This window comes from Meles meles, chromosome 4 (assembly GCF_922984935.1).
Source record: "Meles meles chromosome 4, mMelMel3.1 paternal haplotype, whole genome shotgun sequence".
Classification (NCBI taxonomy): Eukaryota; Metazoa; Chordata; class Mammalia; order Carnivora; family Mustelidae; genus Meles; species Meles meles.
In genome coordinates, this window is record NC_060069.1 from 6,614,674 (window position 1) to 6,636,225 (window position 21,552).

At 53.2% G+C, this 21,552-nt stretch overlaps 1 protein-coding gene across 1 annotated transcript in view; it reads right to left on the bottom strand.

Annotated features, from left to right (window-relative positions):
- Positions 1 to 19,678, bottom strand: part of EPHB1 (EPH receptor B1) — a 424,530-nt gene extending 404,852 nt beyond the window's left edge. Inside the window, exon 1 of the mRNA XM_046003565.1 lies at positions 19,493 to 19,678. Coding sequence (XP_045859521.1) covers positions 19,493 to 19,550 — 58 coding nt within the window. The 5' untranslated portion in view covers positions 19,551 to 19,678. The remainder of the gene's footprint in view (positions 1 to 19,492) is intronic.
- Between the last annotated feature and the right edge of the window lie 1,874 nt (positions 19,679 to 21,552).

Below are 21,552 nucleotides of genomic sequence, written 5' to 3' on the forward strand. Positions count from 1 at the left end.
GAGACGCTCATTGCACTATGACTTTGCGGTACTTTTAGAAATATTCATAATAAATTGGGGGTAAAAAATGTCCCCAGGTCAAAACTGATATATGACCGCATCAGAAAAAGTCCCTGGCATCAAAACAGCAGACTAAAAATAGCTCCGTCAAACAGCTGCACCAACCCTCTCATGGCATTGTGAGAATATAAATTGGTTCAGCCTTTTTGGAGGGTAACCTGAAACATCCATCAAACTTTTAAACAAGGCATGTATTTTTAAAAAACTTTTTTTCACACAGAAAAGTTGCTTGAATAGAACAAAGAACCCCCATATACCTTTGATCCTGATTCACCAATTTTTAACATTTGGCCAATTTTTCCTCATTCTCTCTTTCTACACGTATTTATGGTATAGTAGGATATTAAATATTTCATATATGCTATTGTGTTAGACATTACCTTCCTTGTATTTATACATACACGTTAATTATTTTGCTTGTTTATTGTCCTCCATGAGCCCTCAGAGAGGAGGGTGCATACATCAAGACAGCAAGGGTATTCTCTTCCTTGGCCGCAAAATGGTTCTCACATTTGGAACATTTAACATTGCTATGATACTTCCATCTAAGAACCTCTCCCCTAATGTTGGGAGCCCATGGTCAACTGTCAATTCTCCAAATACTGTCCTTTAGAACAACTTTTTTTTTCAATACAGGATCTAGTAAAGGATCATGCATTATATTTACTTGCTAGGTCTCTTTAGTTCTTTTAAAAATCTGGAATGGTTCCTTTCAATAAATGCTCAAAGGAAGGTTTATTGGGGCACCTGGGTGGCTCAGTGGGATAAGCATCTGTTTTCAGCTCAGGTCATGATCTTGGGGTCCTGGGATCAAGTCCCACTACTGGCTGCCTGCTCCGTGGGGAGTCTGCCTCTCCCTCTGCCCTGCCCCCTGCTCCCTCCACCCTCATCCTCCACCCCCCCACCCCTGCTCATGTACACTTAGCCCTTGCATGTGCTTGTACTCTCTCTCTCTCTCAAATAAATAAAATCTTAAAAAAAAAAAAAAAAGAGGCTGCTTCCCTGACTCAGAAATTGAGAGCCTGGGACTCAACGAAGGTGGACTTGAATTTGGTCACTATGAGGCAGTTCCAAGGGGCTCTCAGGTGAAGTGCACAGACCACCCACATAGCATGAGAGCAAAGAAAACAGCTAATGGAAAGCTGGTCCAGAGCACTGCAAGAAGGCTCTTGCTTTCCTCTAGGTGAGTCATCTCAGCAGTGTCAACCCAGCCCCAGGACTCAGGATGGAAGAGTGATGCCGAGCCCTCCCTACAGGAACAGATCCTGGGTTCTCTGGAGCCAGGAGGTCCAAGACAGAAGGGCACACACCTCAGAGACAGAGCTCTCTGCCAGGTCCCCACACCAGATGATGCCAGCTTTGGGCAGGACAAGTCTGCTTGGAAGGAAGATCTGTGCCCTGCCTCCCCTACCACTGCAAACTCTCCTGTTCTTTCAAAATTACCCCCTCCTTCAGGAAGCCACCAGGTTACCCTAACCTACTCCAAACTCTCTGTCCTCTGACTTCCCACAGCACTGACTACCTTGCTGTACCTCTGAGCACTCACCTGACCGTAACTGCTACTCCAGGCACCTGCCTTTCCCTATGCCTCCACGTCTGCTACTTCTCACATGATGTACTCGCCCCCGCTCTCCATCTCCATTATGTGAAGCCCAGTTTGCCCCTAAGATTCCTCTAGAAACAGGCCTTACAACAGCATCTCCTCATCGGAACTATCTTCGGGTCTCTCCACCCAGCATCGGGTGTCCCAGTCTTGCCTCCACAACCAGATTTTCAGGGCCTCCTCTGTTGTCATTGCTTTGGTTTGAGCTGAGTCCCTGGCTTTATGCTGTGGGGACACCAGCATCAGCCTCTCCCTGAGTGACCTATGAAGTGTAACAGAGACCCAGTCCCTCCATTCGTCCATCCACCCCTCCATAGTCACCAAGTGCCTGCTGTGTGTCAGGCCCTGGGCTGGATCCTGGGGGACCCTCAGGCAGCCCACACTGCCCACAGTGTGGGTCACAGAAGGGTAACAGCACCAACTGCAGCTTCGCTCTTGGGCACAAGAGGGGCTTGTGAGAAGCAACATGAGGCCAAGCAGAGCACACCAACCCCTGATGACACCATGGCAGGCCTCAGCATCCTTGTCACATGTTGCCTCCCCCGCGATTCCTGTGGTCACCGATCATCACGCAAACCATGACAAGGCCTACTGAAGCACGCACATCGTCACCAGGGTTGCGAAGCCTGTGGAATCCTGAGCCTGTCGCTGAAAGTTCAGAAAGGAGTGGAAAGAACCTTCCTCAGCTTGAATGCAGCACAAACCAGGAGGGCTGTGACACCACCCAGGGCTGGAGCAGCAGGAGCGAGGCGAGGAGAAGCCTGGGGTGCCGAGCCCTGAGAGTCTGGCCTAAGCCTGCATATGCTTCCCTGTGTAGGATCAGACCACCCTTCCTAGGAGAATCACACCTTTCTTCATTAAAAAATAAGAAGAAGAAGAAAGAGGAGAAGGAACAGGAGGAGGAGGAGGAAAAAATAAGAAGAAAACCCTGGGGAAGCAGAGGATGAGGATGTCTACCTGATTTCTGCTGCCACCAGGGACACGCAGCTCTCCCAGCCATGCTGGGCAGGGTGGTGGCACAAGCCCTTCCTTCACACATCCCCAGGAATATGGCAGAGACCCAGAGGTTAGAACTTGGGGATGACGTATGGGAAATAAACACACGGAACACAATCCTGGATCACCCGATGGTTTTCTATGGAGGCTCCCCCAGGACCATGTCAACAGTCCACTCTCCAAGGTCCTGGACCCTGTCTAGGGATGCACTTCATCTCCGATAACTGATAACCATCCTTGTGGAGAAGATCATGGTCCGTCCCGAGCCCCACTCCAGGAATAAGACCCAGCACATAACAACCTATGGTCTTCTCAGCACAACACAGCAACCCAGTCAGGCAGAGGTGGGGTGGCATTCCTTGGTTACCTCCAAACAACCATTCAAGTCAAAAATGGACCTGGAACAGACAACCCAACCACAAAAATGGACAAAAGATCTGAACATCCCTTTCACCAAAGAGTATATATGACTGGCTAAGAGACACATGAGAAGCACATCATTAGTCAATAGAGAAATGTACATGGAAACCACAATGAATTGCCATTATGTCCCCACAAGAACGGTTAAAATTTAAAAGACTGACCACATCAGCTAAAATTTAAAAGACTGACCACATCGGTAAGGATGTGGAGCACCTGGGACTCCCACACATGGCTGGTAGGAATGCAAGGGGCCGCAGCCGCTCTGGAAAACAAATTGGTGGTCTCATAAAGTCAGACCTACAGCTACCATCTTCTCCAGCAATTCCCCTCTTAGATACTTGCCCAAGAGAAATGCAAACCTATGTTTCATTCTGTGTCCACATGAAGATATGTACACAACAGTAGCTTTATTCATAAAAGCCCAAAAAGAAAAACTAGAAAAAAAAATGCCCATCAACTGTTGGATGGCTGAACCAAGCATGATGCATTTGTGATGGGATGGTACTTAGCAATAAAAAGGCAGGAACCGGGGCGCCTGGGTGGCTCAGTGGGTTAAGCCTCTGCCTTTGGCTCAGGTCATGATCTCAGGGTGCTGGGAACAAGCCCCACATCAGGCTCTCTGCTTGATGTGGAGCCTGCTTCCCCCACCCCTTCTGCCTGCCTCTCTGCCTACTTGTGATCTCTGTCAAATAAATGAAATAAAAAATCTTTTAAAAAATTTTTAAAAAAGGAAGGAACCAGTGATACACACCAACAATCTCAAACGCATGACGCTAAGTGAAATAAGGCAAACATACGCTATGATTCCATTTACATGAACTTCTAGAGAGCCAGAAATCAGCTCAGTGGTTGCTAGAGGCCAGAGGCAGAGGGAGGGGAATGACAGTGAAGGGATGGGAGGGCACTGAGAATGTTCTGTATTGTGCTGGTACAGGGGCCACAGAACCATATTCCTTCGGCAAGTCTCAAGGGATTTATACAATTAAAGCTGGTGAATTTTATTATACATAAATTAGAGCTCAAGAAAATTTATTTCTTTAAAAGGAATGAACCCAGGTGGGGATTAAGGCATGTCTTTGTTGTGATGAGCCCTGGGTGACGCACGGAAGTGCTGAATCACTATATCGTCCACCTGAAGCTAAAATTACACTGTATGTTAACTAACCAGAATTTAAATAAAAATCTTTAAAAATTAAGATTAAAATTAAAAAATGGACCGATAGACTCAAGAAATGATTTTCAAATCTGGGAAACTCAGGGCTGACATTCAGAAAATACAAGCTGACATAGCCATGCTTGTTCAGGGTCTGAAATACTTCCACCCCTACTGGTCAATCCCCACTGCCTGGGGCTTCTGGTTATACCCTTGTCTCCTAGACCCAACAACTAAAGGTTAATCCCAGCCAGCGGGGGTCCTCCTGGATCAGGCAAGGCAGACACCCATTCCCAGGTCAGTGCCACCCAGGGTAAAAGTTAGACGGAGAAACAGATGGTGCGAAGCAAGGCTCTAACTCAGTTGAGAGCTGGCTACTTTGCTGCCGGGCTTACGTCTTTTCAGTCATGCATTCTGAACAGGGGTGAAAACAGATTCTTGGGGGATACAGGGGAACAAAAACACTTAGATATCACAATGGTATAAGGTCCTTCCAAAAGCCCCAGTATATAAACACATGTACAGTGTGTCTGTAGTATTAACATTTCACAGCGTCTGGAGTGCTTGAGAAGAAAATGTCTGTGAAGACTCCTGAGAGCAGCAACAACAAGAACAGGGCTGAGAAACGTGGTCTAGACGCAGATCTCCACGGAGAAAGTGACGCCACAAGGCAGAGCCCCCGCCCAGGTGCGGAATTGCCACCTGCTAAGAGGACCTCTGCAGTGCCCTCTGCCCCAGGTCATCGGTAGTCAGGTGACGTCCTCAGGTGGATATGAGGGTGTATGTGCACACTTAAGGCAGGTGACGTCCTCAGGTGGATATGAGGGTATATGCGCACACTTAAGGCATGCAGAAGGGAGTGGCCACAGGAGCTCCGTGATCCTTCTCTCTGCAGGACACCTCTTCGTAGGAAAGCCAGTCGGTCACTCACTGGCCTCCTCTGAAAGCCAAGAAGCCAGCTCAACTGGCTCAGCAAACTCTCCCCGGGACCCCCCAGGGCCAACACCCAGCTAAGCCCAGACCATCAAGGCGGCTGCAACCGAGACTCCACACCATGGTCTGCGGGGACCCGAGTAGAAATCCAAGCACCGCACCCCTTTCCTCCCTGACGTCCTAGCTTTCTGGAACCCGCGATGGCAGAACTGCGTGCGGCACGTTTAGGGTTTTCTGCCGCGTTAAATAATGAAGACAACTTCCAGAGGAGAAGAAAATCAGCCCGTGGCTGAGTGGCCCGCTATTGTCAAGCTGAGCAGAGCCCGAGACTCCTCGGGAATGGCTGGCTTTGTAGGCTTATACATTATGACAATACCATAATTGTTCTTTCAGTCTCTTCCCTATATTTAATAACAACGTGAAGTGGGAGTCGCAAAGGTCAGCCCCAGCACAGAATGAGCTCTGTTCTCATTGTCCTTTTCTGCATAGTGTCTTCCATTTGCCTGGCTGTTCCAGGCCCGGGAGCCCGGCGGCGGAGGTCCGGAGCCGCTACAGAATCAGCACCACCTCCTCAAGGCGGGATATTCTAATTTGCTAAATGGTACAGGGTCACTGTCTGTCCGTATCATCTGCATAAACACACACACACACGCAGAAAGACACACGCACTCGAGATATTCACGTGGGCACTTACTCTCCAGTTAAGTGGGTACTGAAATGTCCTAGGACTGCAGACGAATAGAGCAGTGTAAGCGCGCTAAAAAGAACTTTCTTTACACTGATTCTGAAAGATCACCCCCGAGGTAGCAAGGGGAGGGCAGTGGTCACTCTGCAGGAGGCAGCACACGACGGTGGAGCCGGAAGCCACAGTGCCCTGAGCTCGGGTCTGACCCTGGCACGTTCCAGGTGTCTGCTTCTCTTTGGGGAGGTCATTTGACTTCTCTGAGCCTCAGCTGCCAGATCTGTAAAATGGACCGAACTCATGGCCCATCTGAAGAAGATAAGACTCACTCCATTGCTGAGATCTGGGATTCTCTCTCCTCCAAAGGCAGGTGTCAGAGGAGAGGTTTCAGGAGCCAACAGGTTCCTGGGGGCCTTTGGTCACCAGGGTCTCCTGGAAGCTCACGTGCTCAGTTAAGGTGAGGAGGAACGGCGTTGTAACTCCGAACCCGTGTGTTGTTGTGAGTAAGCAGGTTTCGTGTCTGAGCAGGGTTCGGTTTCCTAATTCAGATACCCTAAAAGAGGGCAAAGTAGCCCTGGTGGGTTGGTGTCGGAGAGCAGCTTTGTACTGCATCCTGAGGGTATGATAGTTGCTAAGGAACCATTGAGATGCAAATGAATTGGCAAATACTTAGCAGCAAGATATCAGAAAAGGGTGGGGAGGGGACGCTCTGAACAAGTTAGTCAGGTGAGTGAAAGGAAAATTACTTTCTTCTGATTGGAAAAAGAAAACCATGGGTTTTCATGCAGAGCAGAAGCATTGTGCTACTGTGTTAAAAAACACACACACACACAAAAAACTGAACTGTTCTTTTTCTGCTTGGCTAGGAGTAGAGGAAAGTTGGAGCCAAGAGTAGGGAACTTGGAAGGGCAAATGGAGTCCTCCTCTGATGTATTCTAAGCAGATTCCTCAAGAGAGGAAGAGACAGCTAACTTATGAGGGGAGGAGTCTACAAAGGACTCTGAAGACCCGCCATCTTTATATGGGTCTCAGAGCCTTGACAAAAAGTACCCAGAACAAAATATTCTACTGATGCAAAACGGAAATTCCAGGTGAGACTAAGCCAGGATGGATAACGCGGGAAAATGAAGGGAAATGAGCCATCCCATTGTTCCTAGGAGTTGGCATTTCTTTCATTCTCGCTCTTCACTGGGTATCTAACTCAAGTGTAATGATTACCTTAAGATGTTCTGATATCTATGTCACAAGCCAGAGAGCTACAGTGAGAGAGAGGGTCCCTCGCACCCTATTTTTTCAACCTGCCCCCAAGAAGAGCCCTTCTTCAGAGCTTGGTTGAGATACCCTTGCCTTAAAATCACTTTGCCTTTAGCCAAACATGCTACTGTTTGTCCCCTATTCGATGCTCAGGGATAGAGGGAACATCCTCATCAAGAAAGAAGCCATTTGCCCAGCCATCCTGGGTTCTTACTTTTCTCCATGGCCTTCAGTTTCACCAGCTTTTCCCGGATCTTCCACCGGGACCACCATAGACACAGCACCTCCCCCATCTGCCCCTCCTCCACCCACGGTCCCCGTCCTTTTCTTTACTGCTCTCCATTATGATCCATGATTCAGTTCTGCAAGAAGGTTGAAGGGGTGTGGCATACCAGCACCCACCCCTGCTTCTTGTAATAGCACCCTGACTTTTTGTGGAGAGCCGGTCCTCATTTCACGCCAGGTGCTTGGGCAGGGTGTCTGGAACAACTCTTTCCCCCAGCTCTAGAGATGAGTAGTGCATCCCTCAAGCCTGGCCATTCCATTACCCCAGTGACAGCCTGATTCCTGAGAGGGGCTTAGGACTGAAGGAAGGCCAAGGAGAAAAAAGTTCCAGGACTTTTGCTAGGAGGAGTATTTCTGGAAGTGAGCATTTCTCATTCTGTGGAAGTTTCCAGAGAATGTGAGTTGGAGCTGCCAGTGGCCATAGGACTGTCTTGCAGAAGGTCTACATAAATCATTCTGTTCATTGTCCCTTCAGATCCATTCTCTACCTTTCTCTGTCCTCTCCTGAGCCTCAGGAGACTGACCTTTCTGAACCAGGCTTCCACGCCCCCTGCCTTCTTGCTGAGTTCATCCCATGGTAAGTGCTGGCAGGAAGAGAGGATGCAGAGGTGAAGGAGTTCAGGGACTACAGCATCCCTTCTCTGACCCTGCATGATCTGGGCAGCGGCTGAATTCCTCTATCTATGCCCACAGCTCCTGTCTGGGATCCCTTTCCCACGCTACTGCTCTTGCCAGGTCCCAACAGCCTCACTCCCTTCTCTTGCCCTCCCAGCCATGGGGAGTCCTGGCTTCCCACTGTCACCAGCCCCTGGCTGCATCTCTCCCCTCAGGGAGTCCCTTAACCCTATTCATAATTCTGTAAAGAGTCTCTTCACTAAACTCACCTCCATCAACCCTTTGAGACTGCAGTCTGTTTTCTGCCAAGACCCTGGCTGACACAGACACAGACACAGAGCTAAGGAATGAGAAAAGGGAGACTGAGTCCTGAGACAGCCCTGGGGGCCCTAGACATCCTCATAACCGAAGTCCACTATCCAGTAATAACAAGCACCAGTCATCACCCCCTACCCTTTGCTTTCCTCCAGCTTGAGTTGAACATCTGTCTCTACAACCAAAGACATGGCCAATAAAATAGGCAAAACCCTTGATGAAAAGCTGCAGATGTCCACCTTCATGAGACAGAGAGTAAGAATAATTCAGCCTCGCTTTCTCATTCCTACCCACTCCCATCTCTATCTGACACATTCCTATCCATCCCCCAGGAGCTTCACCCTGATCTCTCTACAGTCTCTCTCTCACACATACACACAAGCACACACACGCACATACACATGCTCCTTCCCCAAATCCTTCCCACTGGAAACAAGTATGACCTCTCATCTGGTCTCTCCTAGCAGCTGACATGTAATTGTTATACCGCATCTATCAGAATCGGTCATACGTCCTGTTACCTGCAGTCCGCATGGCTCTGTCTCCCCCACCAGTCTGTTAATAGGCGGCTCCTTGAAGGAATGGCTACGTCTTCTTTACCTTCAGGTTTTCAGCTTCAAGTACAATGCTTCTCATGTAGATGGTCCATAAACGTGTTCCGCATGAGTATTCATGAAACTCACAGCGGCTCAGCCCTCGCTTGGAGACCTGGGATAGGGCTGATCGTCCCTCAAGGCAGCCCATTCTACCTTGGTCCAGGCTGGCTGTAAAGAACACCGTAATCAAGCCAAAATCTATCTCACGCGCCAAGTAAAGCTAAGTCTGTTTGGCAAGACCAGCCTTCACGTGCTCACAGAGAGAGGCCTTCCCTTCCCCACCTCTTCCCTCATGCCAAGTCATCCAAGCCCGCACACATCACTTCTATCCCAACACCTTGCTTATCCCTTCACAGCACTTTCCTAAAATTCTATTCTATGTCATTTGTCGTCTTCATGACTGTCCCCCCAAGAGCTGGGACACCTCCTGTTCTGGGCACGGAGCCTAGCACATAGCAGGAAGCTAAGAAATATGTGTTAGATGTTGAATGAATGACATGCCATATCTCCTCTCCCTCCCCGGCTTCTCCCTAAGTCCTCTCCCGTCTTCTTCAAACCATTCTTCTTCTGCTACTTCTGCCAGGATATTTTGGTTATCAATTGTTGCGTAACAGACCAACCCAAAACTTAATAGTTTTAAACGGTGACAACATCTATTTTACTCACAAATCTGTGATCTGGACAGGACTCAGGGAGGACCGCCTGTCTCTTTCCGCTGGGAGGCAGCAGATAGCTGGAAGGATGGGAGTTACAACCGTCTGAAACCCCCTCACTCTGACGTCTGGCATTTGGTGCTGGCAGTGGGCTGGGATTTAAGCTGGGGCTGGGGCACTAGAACATCTACTCGTGGCCTCTCCGTGGCACCTTGGCTTCCTCACAGTATGGTGGCTGGGTCACAAAGGCAAGCATGCCAGGAGAGAGAGAGCCAGGCAGAGGCTGGGATCCTCTATGACCTCGCCTCCAACGTTACATTACACAGGATCACTTCTGCCTTATTGCATTTATTAGCGTGAATAAGAAGGCCAACCCATATTTCAGGGGAGAGGAGCTGGGCTTCATATTTGATAAGAAGGGCATCAAAAAATTGACAGAGATGTTTTAAACTGCTGCACGAGACATGATCTCAGGTTTTCACACACCAGACACTTACTGCTGCTACCTCTATGCCACACGCAGGGGATACCGTGCCCATCAAGATAGAGCCCCACCGTTCAGAGGCTCACAGCTCTGTGGAGTACCCAGAGAGAGCAACACGCAATGGCAGACCAGTGGGGAATGCGCTCCCACAGAGGGAGGTAGAGGCCCTGGGGCAGGGACAACAAGCCATCTAATCCAGCCTGGGGCTGGAAAGAAGTCTTCCAGGGGAAGGTGACCACAGCAGGGAATTCTAAAGAGTAAGTTAGGGTTCGCCAAGAAAAGCTCGGTGAGAAACTGCAACAGAGGTGGAGGCACAGCGCAGCAGAGGCTCATCGGGCCTGTGCACAGAGGCACAAAAAGAAACAGGAGCAATGCCCAGGTGTGTGTACCTGTGTAGTGCGTGTGCACGTGTGCCCAGGCGGAGCAGGGGGAAATGAAGCAGCTGGAGATGCTGCTGCCCAGAAGGACAGGAGGAAAGAACGACGTGGACTGGGAAGGGTCTTGGATCAGACGGGAAGATGCTGGAAGAGATCCACACACGCAGTGGCCAGGATAAACTGAAATACCAATCTGAGATCTGACACCCAATTTTGGTCTGATCAAACACAGTGCCCAGCACAGGTCCCTGGGCATCTGCCAAAACTCACTGGATTTTCTGATGAGGCTGAGGCCCTCTTCCTTGCCCCAAAAGTTATAGTCTGTGCTCCTCCATCCAGACCCTTTGGATGCGTTGCCAAAGGGGCTGAAAGCATCCCTAGGTATCTCCCCCTCCTCCCTAGCCCAGTGAGGCTCCTCCTCTCTCTCTCCCCTCCTCCAAGCTCACTACCCAGTTCCAGCCTCAGCATCAATGAGAAAGCCAAGGGCAAAGGTCTTACCTGGATGTGTTAGAAAAACCGCAAGAGGAAAACAACAGAATAATTAGCGCAGGGCCGGCTGCCTCTCACAGATAAGGCATTTTCCCTGCTGCCACTGTCCGGTGGAGCTGCCTGCAATTATTCCCAGTCCTACTGCTCAGCCCTTTCCGCTGTCACAGCCCCAAGGGGGACCGGCCACAGTCCAATGAGACTAGGACACTGAGGGGCTGCTCTTCTCCCCATCCTCCCACACCTCCTTCCATGCTCAAAGCTGATGCTAAATCCCAGTGCCTTCCTGCGCTGTCATGCTGTCTGCACCTGGCCAGGTGGGTGGGAGCGGCCAGGATTCAAGAAGAAACACAGCCCCAGGCAGGACAGGACCCACAGGACAGAAGCCGAGGAGGTCCCCAAAGGTGAGCACCCTCAGCTCTCCCTTCCCCTGGAAGCTGAGCCTGTGAAGGCAGCTCCAGGAGACCCACGGTGGCCTTGCCCCCAGCACCCCGCCAACACCCACCACTAAAAGCCAGGCACAGGTGGCGAACTACAACCACCTAAGCAAAAGAGCTCATCAGAGCCAAGAGCCAGATGGACATACAGCAAACAAAAAACCAGTAATGACCACAGTGGGGGTCTGATTGCTGGGGAGCACACAGGAAAGACAAAGCGCTTGCAGGAAAAGGCAAACTGGAAGGAAAAAGGGTTTCTTCCGGCTGGGGGTACGGGGGTGGGCGGGCAGTTCCAGAGAGATAAGGAAAGCCTGGACATAGAAGCCTGAATGTGGAGACCCATAGCACCGTCTGGGACCTTTGACAGCACTTGGCAGGACAGTGAACAGCTGGTGCATAATAGATGCTCCCTGAATTAATTCCTGAATAAGCAACATTAATGGAAAAGGTGCTGACCCGGGAGGCAGAGGCCTGAAGAGTTGTCCCACTTGTCGAAACGTCAGTTTGAGTCTTAGCTCTTGAGTCACTTAACTTAACCTCTCAGAGCCTTGGCTTCCTCACTTGTAAAATGGGAGAATGGATGCCTGGATATTAAGGGTATACGCAGGGACCAGCATGTGGTAAAGGCTCCATGGGCAGGTGGAGTTTAGTTCAGTCCTGGTTCTAGTACCAACAAGATATAGGATTTCTGGAAAGTTCCTTCCCTTCAAGTCCGACACCTAGTCTCAGCTCCCCAGTGCTTCCGAGAGCCCCCAGAGGCTAGTGCTAGGCTACAGCCTGAGGCCCGTGCCCCCCTCGCTGGCCCCGTCCCCGTCCTGGCCCCCTGCCTTGCCCATTTCTCTGCTTATTATCACCTCCACTGGGGGACGGAGAAGCAGAGCAAGGAGGTTAAATTCAAATCAGTTACTTTGTCACTTGCTGTCAGGAAGCGGGAGGGGAGAGAGGAGAGCCTCCGGGCCTCAGGTGCAATCTGCAGGCAGAAATGAGTGCTGGTAATTCTCGCGAAATTTCCTGTGCGTGTCCACATTGGCCCAGTTCTGCTACAGAGAACTCCAGGGGACCCTTCCATGAGGGGACAGCACAGCCTCCCTAAGCAGTTGCTAATGGTGTGTCTGGGCTGCTGGGATTTCACCTGACCTGGAGGAACATTTTTACAGGTGACGTAAGGGGTCCTTCTTCCTCGTACCCTTCTTCCCTTTTAGCAAATGGCTTGTGCTGAAGCCCTAGTCATCAGCAGGCTCTTAGAGCACAGAGCACAGTGAAGGGCTCCCAGACCTTCAGCTCCGGGTACGCTTTCACAGGGCTGAGGGACACTCCTTGCTGGCTGGGGAGTGACTGAGCGAGATGCCTTCTCGTGGCTGTGGAAGTGAAGCCTTCTCGCTCACTAAGCTGACAAGCTGACAAGCCAGTTGCACCGAGAGACAGCTGACAGATGCTACTACGTGGGACCAGCGGGGACTGTGGTTCCAACGCTGTCTGCACCGCCCACATGGGCCTGCTGCGGGCCGGTGGGAGGGCCCTATAACAGGGCCTGCTTGTGGAGGGCACCAGGCTGAGCCCCTTCTTGATGCTAGCCAAGCTCGCCCTCACTCATCTCTGATGCCCCAAAACGGGGTCCTGAGCCACCCCTGCAGAAACCCCACCAGCCTATGAGGATTCCCACCCGACCCACAATTACCCAGGCGGTCACCATGCCCCAGACAGTTCTAGTGTTGTCTACTCCCCTGCTTTTAACACAACTTCTACCCCAGGGTTAGCCCCCACCCCAACTCCCGCTATCTTCTCTCCCGTAATGACCCCTCCTCTAGTCTGAGTCAACAACGAGAAGACTGAGGCACAAGGAGAGAAGAGAGCTAACCGTGTGTCTGGCCGCTCCCTGTGGCTTAGGTCAGGTGGAAAGCAGTTTTCCATTAGCAAAGAACCAACGCCAACCCCCCCACACCTGTGCCCCATCCTCCTGGCCTCCCTGGCAAGTGTGTTCCCGTTTCTCTAATCCTCAGAGTAGTGATCAACAAAACCGGCGAGGCAGCTCAGGCTTCAGGTGTCAGAGGTCTTTGATGGAGCAGGTAGCCCCGATCAGGCCAGTCAATGCCCCCTCTCCAAGCACAAACACACTCTGACCGAGAGCCCCAACAGTTGCTGAAATTGAAGTGGAAGCCACAGAAGGAGCTGAGGAATTTCTCATGTACTATTTTGCTTTTAAATATGAAATCTCTCCCAGGGTGTTACTTTATTACTATAGTAATTTCCTCAGAAGGGCAGGCATCCAATGCTCTGTTTCCCCACCACCTTTGGAGACATGGAAATCTGACAGAAATATTCAGGTTGCTTCAGTGGCTAGTGCGGAAGAGGGAGACATAAAGGGAGCTCTTCCAAGGAATGCAGACTCCTGAAATCCAGGTGAAGGGATGTGCTCTAGACTGTCAGGTGGAGACAGGTAAGGGTACCATATGCCCCGTCCACCATCCCGGGATGCATGGGGTGCTCAGGCCTATCTCCTCTGGGGCCACTTGCCTGTAGTCATTTCTTCCTTGGGAGAGCTGGCCAGGGCAGGGAGAGGAGGAAAGACACTCTAGTCCTTCTACTAGATTCCTGATCGGAAGGCATGAGGTGGTACAGGTCTCCAGCAGAGTGTGTGTGTGTGTGTGTGTGTGTGTGTAGGGTGGGAAAGGTAGGAGGTGGGAAAAAGAGGCAGGAAGGGAGCTACATGGAGACTGGTGTTCCAGTTGAAGCACTAAGATGATCTCAACACTCATTCTTCTCCCATGATCACCCAAACCTGAAGTGCCCAGTAATCAATGAAGTACCCAATGGCCAATGGCTGATGGGCAGCTGGAATTCTTCCTGTCCCTGGCTGGATCTGAGCTTTTCTTCATGCAAAACACACAGAAGTGGTGTAGGAAGGTGGATGGTTATGAACATAGACTCCAGAACCTGACCACCTGGGTTCAAATGCACAGCCACTTAACTAGCAGCACGACCCTAGCAAATGACTTAGCTACCCTGTACCTCAGTCTTCTCATCTGAAAAATGGGAGTAGGGTTGATAACAACACCTACCTGATACAGTTGTTGTACCAATTAAGTGAATTAACTTATGTCAAGCACCTAGAACAACACCTAATATAAAGCGTTGGCTATTATCGACAATTCCCGAATATACTGGTGCCAGGCTGCCTGCCTCTGAATCACTGGAGCCCTTGGTTAAACACGCAGATGTCCAGGCCATCCTGATGCAAGTGCAAAAGGGAGCCAGACTACCCAAGATTTCTGACCGTAGCCTAGCTGAGAACCTTCCCTTGACAGCAGGGGTTTCCAAGAAGCACCTACATCAGGATCTTCACGGAGACCAGAACTCGATTTTCAGAGTCCCTCCAGACCTGAACTTTCGGGGTGAGCACCCAGGAGTCTATAACAAATTGCCTAGGTGCCTTGAGGCTTCCTGAAGCCTGAGAACCACCACCCAAGATGATCCTCCCCTCTTCTGGCTTTTAAAATTGCTTCCACCCTTTGCTCACATGGGCACACACTTTGCTCCTGAATCTGAGTGTTAGCAGAACCGCTTAGAGACTAGCTATCCATGATACAGTTGATGGTTTTGATTCAATAATAAAAAAGTATCTTTGACTTTAACAGCACCTTAATTTTAAACAAGTATGGGTATATCCTCACAACATATATGACCTGTCCAACTTCTAACGCTGGAACAGGTAAGCACCACAACGCACTGTACGGAGAAAGACAGTCGGCCAGGGGACTAGGACATTTCCCCAAACCATAGAGTGGGGAGATGAAAATTCCAGGTGAAGGCCCCTGCTTCACAATCCAGCCATCTGCCTCCACCTCATGTGGACCTCAGCCCCATCCTCATAGCCAGACCCCATTCCTGACCCTGCACCTCCTTCCACTACCCCAAGTCTACAAAATTCAGTCAACCAACTAGAGAATAGGTAGTGTCTGGTAAAGGGGACCCAGAGGAAAGGGTCATAGCACTGTCCTGAGTTTCCTGGCACCACCGTTCCTCTTTGGTCCAATCTGTTTTATTGAAGATTCCTTCTAGATGGGTAAAATTGTAAAGGATGCCATATCACATCTCTGCCTCATGGGCTTTTCCCAAAGCACAGCTTGGTAAATAGGATCCGTACTGGTGAGGGGTCAGGGCAGGGGCTCTGAGAGTTAGGACTAGGTCTGCACAAGTCAACAGAAGGCTGCAGAGACTGGGGCAGGGTACTCTGGAGCCCAGCAGGCCTTCCTCATGCTCCTGGGTACCACAGGTGGCGACTCTGCTCTGTCGACCCAGAAGGTTCAAGCTGGGGCTGGGTCCCACCTCCGCAGCTATCTGCCCTGCCAAGAATTTTCTCAGGCAGTTACCCGGATCTGTATTGCCCTATCTCACCAGCATTCCCTTCACTGGCTTGAGGGGTCCCTCCACAAACACGGAGTAATAACCACCTTTCCATGATGCACAGAAAATAAAATCACCTAATAGGATTTCCTCAAATTTACTTTTCTCTCCCAGACATTTTTTTAAATCTTTGGCGCCTGCTACCGCTGGTAGGCTCAGGCACACTTGCGGATGCCCACAACAGATGCGCACAGCAAAGAAACAGTCACATAAAATGCAGAAACGGCCAATCAGTGCCTACCCCGCGGCCTGTGGCAGACATACGGGCTGAGGTTGGGGGGTTTTCACCGCGAACTTGTAATGGAGATTTAAACCTGTATGATGTAACTCAGTGCCCTTGCATTTTAAGGTGGGGTATGCCACAAAGGGGCACAGTAACTGAGGCTTGTATCTATGCATCAGCAACCTCTCCCGTGAACCCAGTATTTGTCAAACCCCAAGAAATCTACCACCACATCAAACACACGAGAGAGTTCAAGGATAGCAAGCCCAGGGCTTCAGTCCTGGCCACACCTAAGCGCAGGTCTCCTGGGGGTGCTACGGCCAGCCAGTGTCCGGACACTGAGGCCACCTGCAGGTACATGGTCATTCATGGATGCCAGGGGTGGGGCTGGGAGGATGCTATAAGCTTTCACTGATGCTGGAAGGCTGCCACCCCGAAAGGCCAACACGCTTAGTCCACTATGAGGGCGGGGTGTCTGCTGCCAGCCCCACATGTCCCATGGCTGCAGAAACACCTCGAAAGAAGCCCAGGCCTCCAGACCCTGTTTGGAAGAGCACAGGCCAGACGGAAGCTCAGAGAATGCAAATGGTGGCCTTCCCTCATAGACCTCACCAGCCCATTCTGAGCAAGCTCCCAGACACAGCATGAAAAGACACCGGCTCGTCTGAAGACTTAGAGGCCTGGCTCTGTGTCCAGAAGGCCAGAGGATATCAACATCCCTGCCACCCAAACAGCCCCGTTCTCCCCTGAAAATAGACCTTAAAAGCCCCAGAGAGCCTTCTCCCTGCAACGGCACCTCTCTCCCCACAAGCCGGAGCCACTGGCTGGAAATGGGGAAGGGGTGGGAAGGGGAGGAAAGGGGTGCTCGTTTTCAGTGTGGGTTTCGCACACCCCATGTCAACCAGACCCTTCCTTCCTGCCGCCCAGGCAGAGGGTCTCATAGGGGCCTGCCTGTCTGGCCAAGGGTCCCCAGCTGGCCCACGGCTTCCACTGTCCCTTTGTTCCTGCCCTGGGCAGGGCTGAGGACCTGCCTGGTCTTAGAGCTACTGTCCCTGTCCCTAGAGCAATTCTACCAGATCCCCCACTACCCAAGGGAAAGAAGACAGACTCGTTAAGGGGCCCAAGGAGCAAAGAGAGGCGCCCCTAGCCACAGCAGAGTTTGGGAGGGATCCGCTGTCTGTGTAGGCAGCTCATTGATCCACTTTTCTGATAATTATTCCTCACTCATCACAAACCAAATGATGCTGGCCCCAGCCCAGCCAGGCAGGCGGGAAGGCGGCTCCGTGTGTGAAGAGGAGAAAATGAACCTGCCTGTGTTCGTTGGAGGAGAGATGGGAGTGAATGGTGTGTACTATCCCTGCGCACTGAGCAGGGACGATGGGGCTGCTTTAATATTCTGCTGAATGTGGCGTTTCTTTTAACCCTTGCTGGAGAGATCTCCAGCCCAGAGACTCAGGCTTCTCTTGCCAGGTTACTGGCAAAGTTTCTGGGGCTGTGTGGAGAGAAGGGACACAACTCCCACAACGTGAGCCACTCCAGGCGACCTAGTGACGGGGCCCACATACAGGGTTGGGTGTGCCCCGCACAAGGGCACCCTCCTTCGGGCAGCTCCAGCCCAGCACACACGGAGAGATAACCAAGAAGAGGTCTAGGAAGGAAACTGCCCGCATCCAGATGCCTGGTGTGTTGCCACACACTTGCTCTGCAAACAATTTTGCTCGCATGCACGTGCCCTCCTTCATCGATGGAGACCCAGTGCCAAGACCAGGTTCCCAAAGTGGGCACTCGTCTGCTCTCAGCCCCGGCCCGCTGGCGCGCGCGAACAGCGGCGGGTAGGACATGCCGCCCCAGCGCGACAACAAAGTCCAGCCTTGCCTGGCCCGTTGCTCATACTCGCTCACCAAGGTTGTCCTGCCTGCTTTGGAAGTGTACAGCGCTGTGCTCCTCCTATCTCACCGGCTCCCGCCCTTGCCCCTACGGAAGTCAAACCCGACCGGCCAGCTCTGCTCTGGGGTGTCTGTCTCCCGCGCTCCACCCCGCTCTCGTCCCCGCACGTCCCCAAATGCAATCCCTCCGCACAAAGACCAGCAGCCAGGAAGGGCAGCGGGAGGCAGACAAAAACAAAACAAAACAAAACAAAGCGAAGCAAAAAAACCATGTTCAGAAAAGCAAGTGAGAGCTTTCTAGGCGTCCATCGTCGCACCCGTGGGCCGTCACCACAACGAACGCTGGACGGAGAGGTCTTGCCTACACCGGGAAAGAATCAGCCCCGCCCCGGGATCCCGAATGCCCCAGTTTGGCTAGAGAAGGGCAGCGCTTTCCGGAGGGGTCAGGGGCGCTGGACCACGGTATCCGCGGTGGGGGCGTTTCCCCCGGACAACCGGTAACAGCTTGGCGAGGGACCGGGCAGCCTGGCCGAACGAGCCTCTAGCTGGCAACGCGGCGCGGGCGCCGGGTCCCTCGGTGGAGTTTCAGCCCGCCCGCTCCCGAGAAGCGCGGCTCTTCCACCTCGACAACTCCGCTCGGCTCCCGGGCCGAGCCGCGTTCGCGGGAGGGGTTGCAGCCCGCGCTCGGCGGCGGGGAGCGGGGGCGGGGGAGGCGCGGGGGGCGGGGAGCCGGGCAGGGATTTCCCACGGGGATTCGCGGGCGCAGCCGAGCGCGGGTGCTCCCCGCTGCGCCCGGCGCGGTGCCCGCGGGGCGCGCTGGCCCGGCCGCTGCCCGAGGCTCAGCCAAGGCTAGGTAGCAGGGGGAGTGTCACTGCCCGTCGCCTCCCAACCCGCGAGTCTCCCTTCCCGGGCGAAGGCGACGCCGGGCGAGTTTCGGCCACACAGATCACCCACCCACCGCATCCCCGTTCCCAAGCTTAAGAGGCGACAAAGGTGTCCGCCTCGCCCCGACTTGACCCAGGAAAGCTGCAGCTCCACAGGCTCCGGGACCACCGAGGGTACGGCAATGAACTCAGCCCCTCTCCGGCGGCCACTTTCGGGGCATCGGGGCAGAGCTTCTCTGGTCCCAGCGCTCGGCACTAGCCCGCGGAGCCCAGAGTACCGGAGCCCGTGGAGCCCGAGCTGAGGAAAAGGAGAGGTGGCACATGGCCACCTAAGCGCATCCGTGGCCAGGACAGGAGGGGACCCGATAGGCGTCCGCACTCCAGGGACTGGAGAGCCCGAGAAGCCCCTTGGTCCCCAGAGCCTGGCGCCCCCGGAGCTTAGGAGCCTGCACCGCAATGCAGCGGGCTCCGCGCTCCCGGAGCCAAGCCGAGGCTGCGGGAGACCCGAGCTGCCCGGGAGCGCCGGAGCGCGGGAGGGCCGGGGGCTCCGCGAACCGGCTGCGGGCGCTGGGAGCCAGTCGTGGGGCGCGCCAGGGGTGCCGCCCCAGCCTCGCGCTCCGCCGCGGCCGGGGCTCCCCAACAGCCGTGCCCCCGGGTCGCGGGAGGCGGACGGCTCGAAGCCGCCAGAGCAGCCCGGGGATACAGCCGCCAGCCGCCAACTTGCTCCGCGGAGGCTACGTTACCTTCCATCGCGGCCACTGCGGATGCCAGGAGGAGCAGCAGCAGGCAATCCGGGGCCATCGCCGGCCGGCGGCCCCCAGGCCGAGCCCAAGCCGAGGCGGCCGCGCGGGGAGGGCGCCGCGTCCCGGGGCGCCGCTGCACTCCCCGCCGGTGGCTTCTCCGTATCCTTTCGCGCTCTCGCTGGGACCGGACTCCCCGGAGCGCGGCGTGGGCGTGGGCGGGAGTGTGCGCGCGTGGGGCGGTGCGGGCGCGCGTGGGTGTGGGTGTGCATGTGTGTGTGTGTGTTTATGGGAGAGGTGGGTGTGTGCGTGCGCGTGTATGTGAGAGAGAGGGCGAAGGAGTGTGAGCTGGGGAGAGCGCGCTAGTGCGTGTGCGTCCTGGTGTCACATTGCGAGCTACAGCGGAGCCTACGAGAGGACGGAGCCGGCCAGACTGACGGGGGAGGGAGCGGGATCCCCCACCATCAGCTCTCTCTCCACCCCTAACACCTCCTGTCCAATCAAGGAATCAAACCTGCAAAATTCCCCCGTCCAATCAGGCGCGAGCACCTCCTTACACAGGCATTGTTAGTTTAAGAAAAACTTTTGCTTGCTAGGCTGTGCGGGAGGGCTTGGAAGGCGCTAGGAGGGGTCCGGGCTCCCCCTCGTGGTGCTCTCGGAGAAGCGCACGGGCCCGCCCCGCTCCCCTTGCCAGGGACCTAGGGGTCCTAGCGAGGCAGTCAGTTCAGCCCATACCCTTCCTTACAGCCCACCAGGACTCGGTGAGCTTTAAGTGATCATTTTTTCCTCTTATTTCATCTTAACGACACATACCCTGACTACCCATTATAGCGAAACCGGAAGGGACACCCTACTCCTCCTATTCATAGGACTTCACCTTCTAATAGGGTATGGCTTTTACTAATTCTGCTTAATGTGGGTCTCTCCTTATTAGAACAGAGAGGGTCTCCTTTCTTGGGATTCGTGTGTGTTTTGTTCACTACAGAAAGCCCAGGGCTTAGAATAGTGCCAGACCCGTAGAAAGTGATGGCATGTATCTGTTGAATGAATGAATGAATGAATGAATGGGGTTCAGAGAATGTGTGGATGGCTGCTCCAGTGTGAGCAGGGCCCTGGATATGCTTCCTGCCCAACTCCTTGCTGCTCTAACCCTTCACAAGTTTCTGGCTGTGTTTAGTTTTCACTTCTGAATGCATTCTGTGAACGTCCACGGAGAGCTTGACCCCAAGAGTCAAGTCAGGTGGGAGACACCGGTGGCCACATGGGGCTGGAAGGAGGGACAGCAAAGGGCTTCGCAAGGTGAGGCACAGAGAAAAGCCCCCTAATTGTGGGTGAAGCCTTGAGAATGAGTTGGAAGAACTTGAACAAGGGGACATGGCCTTGGAGGTAGGAGTGACTCTCCCAAGCCCAGCTCACACGGCTCTGCTTTCTCTTCCTGTCTCTGGACGTAGCCAGTGTTCTAGTTCAAGAACCAGCCTTGAGACTGTCATGTTGTGCTGGAGACATGTCCTCACCGCACCACCCCCACCCCAGACCTGATGATGGCCTGGTCCTACAGCGTCAGGGAGGACCTGTTAGGTGGCCTCCTCTAACAGCAACAAAAGCCTCTACCCCACCAAGCCCTCCCCAGAGCTGTCAGTGAGTGTATTAACCATGGGCAGATGTGGTGACCGCTTGAGCACTCTCTGTCCTCCCCAAGCTCTGCTAAATCCGTTTCCCACTTGTGTGTATAGTCTTTCCTTTGCTGGGGCTGCACCCCTTCGGTCACAGCCAGACTCATCTCCCAGTCCTGACACTGCTTTACTTCCCTCCCCCCCAACACAGCCCTCATACTCTCATTCACGATGCTCTCCCCTCCCCCCACCCTCCATCCCACCCTGCCTCCGCACCTGCAAGGGGGGATCCCATCTGTCTCCATTCCCTCATCATCCACCTCAATGCCATGCCAGCTGCCCTCTGCCCTGCTCCGCACCACCAACGTGTCCCAACGTCTCTGGAGCAGTCCCATGGGAATGACCCAGCCTCGGTCACCCATCACCACCATGGATCCCCAGCACCCTCCC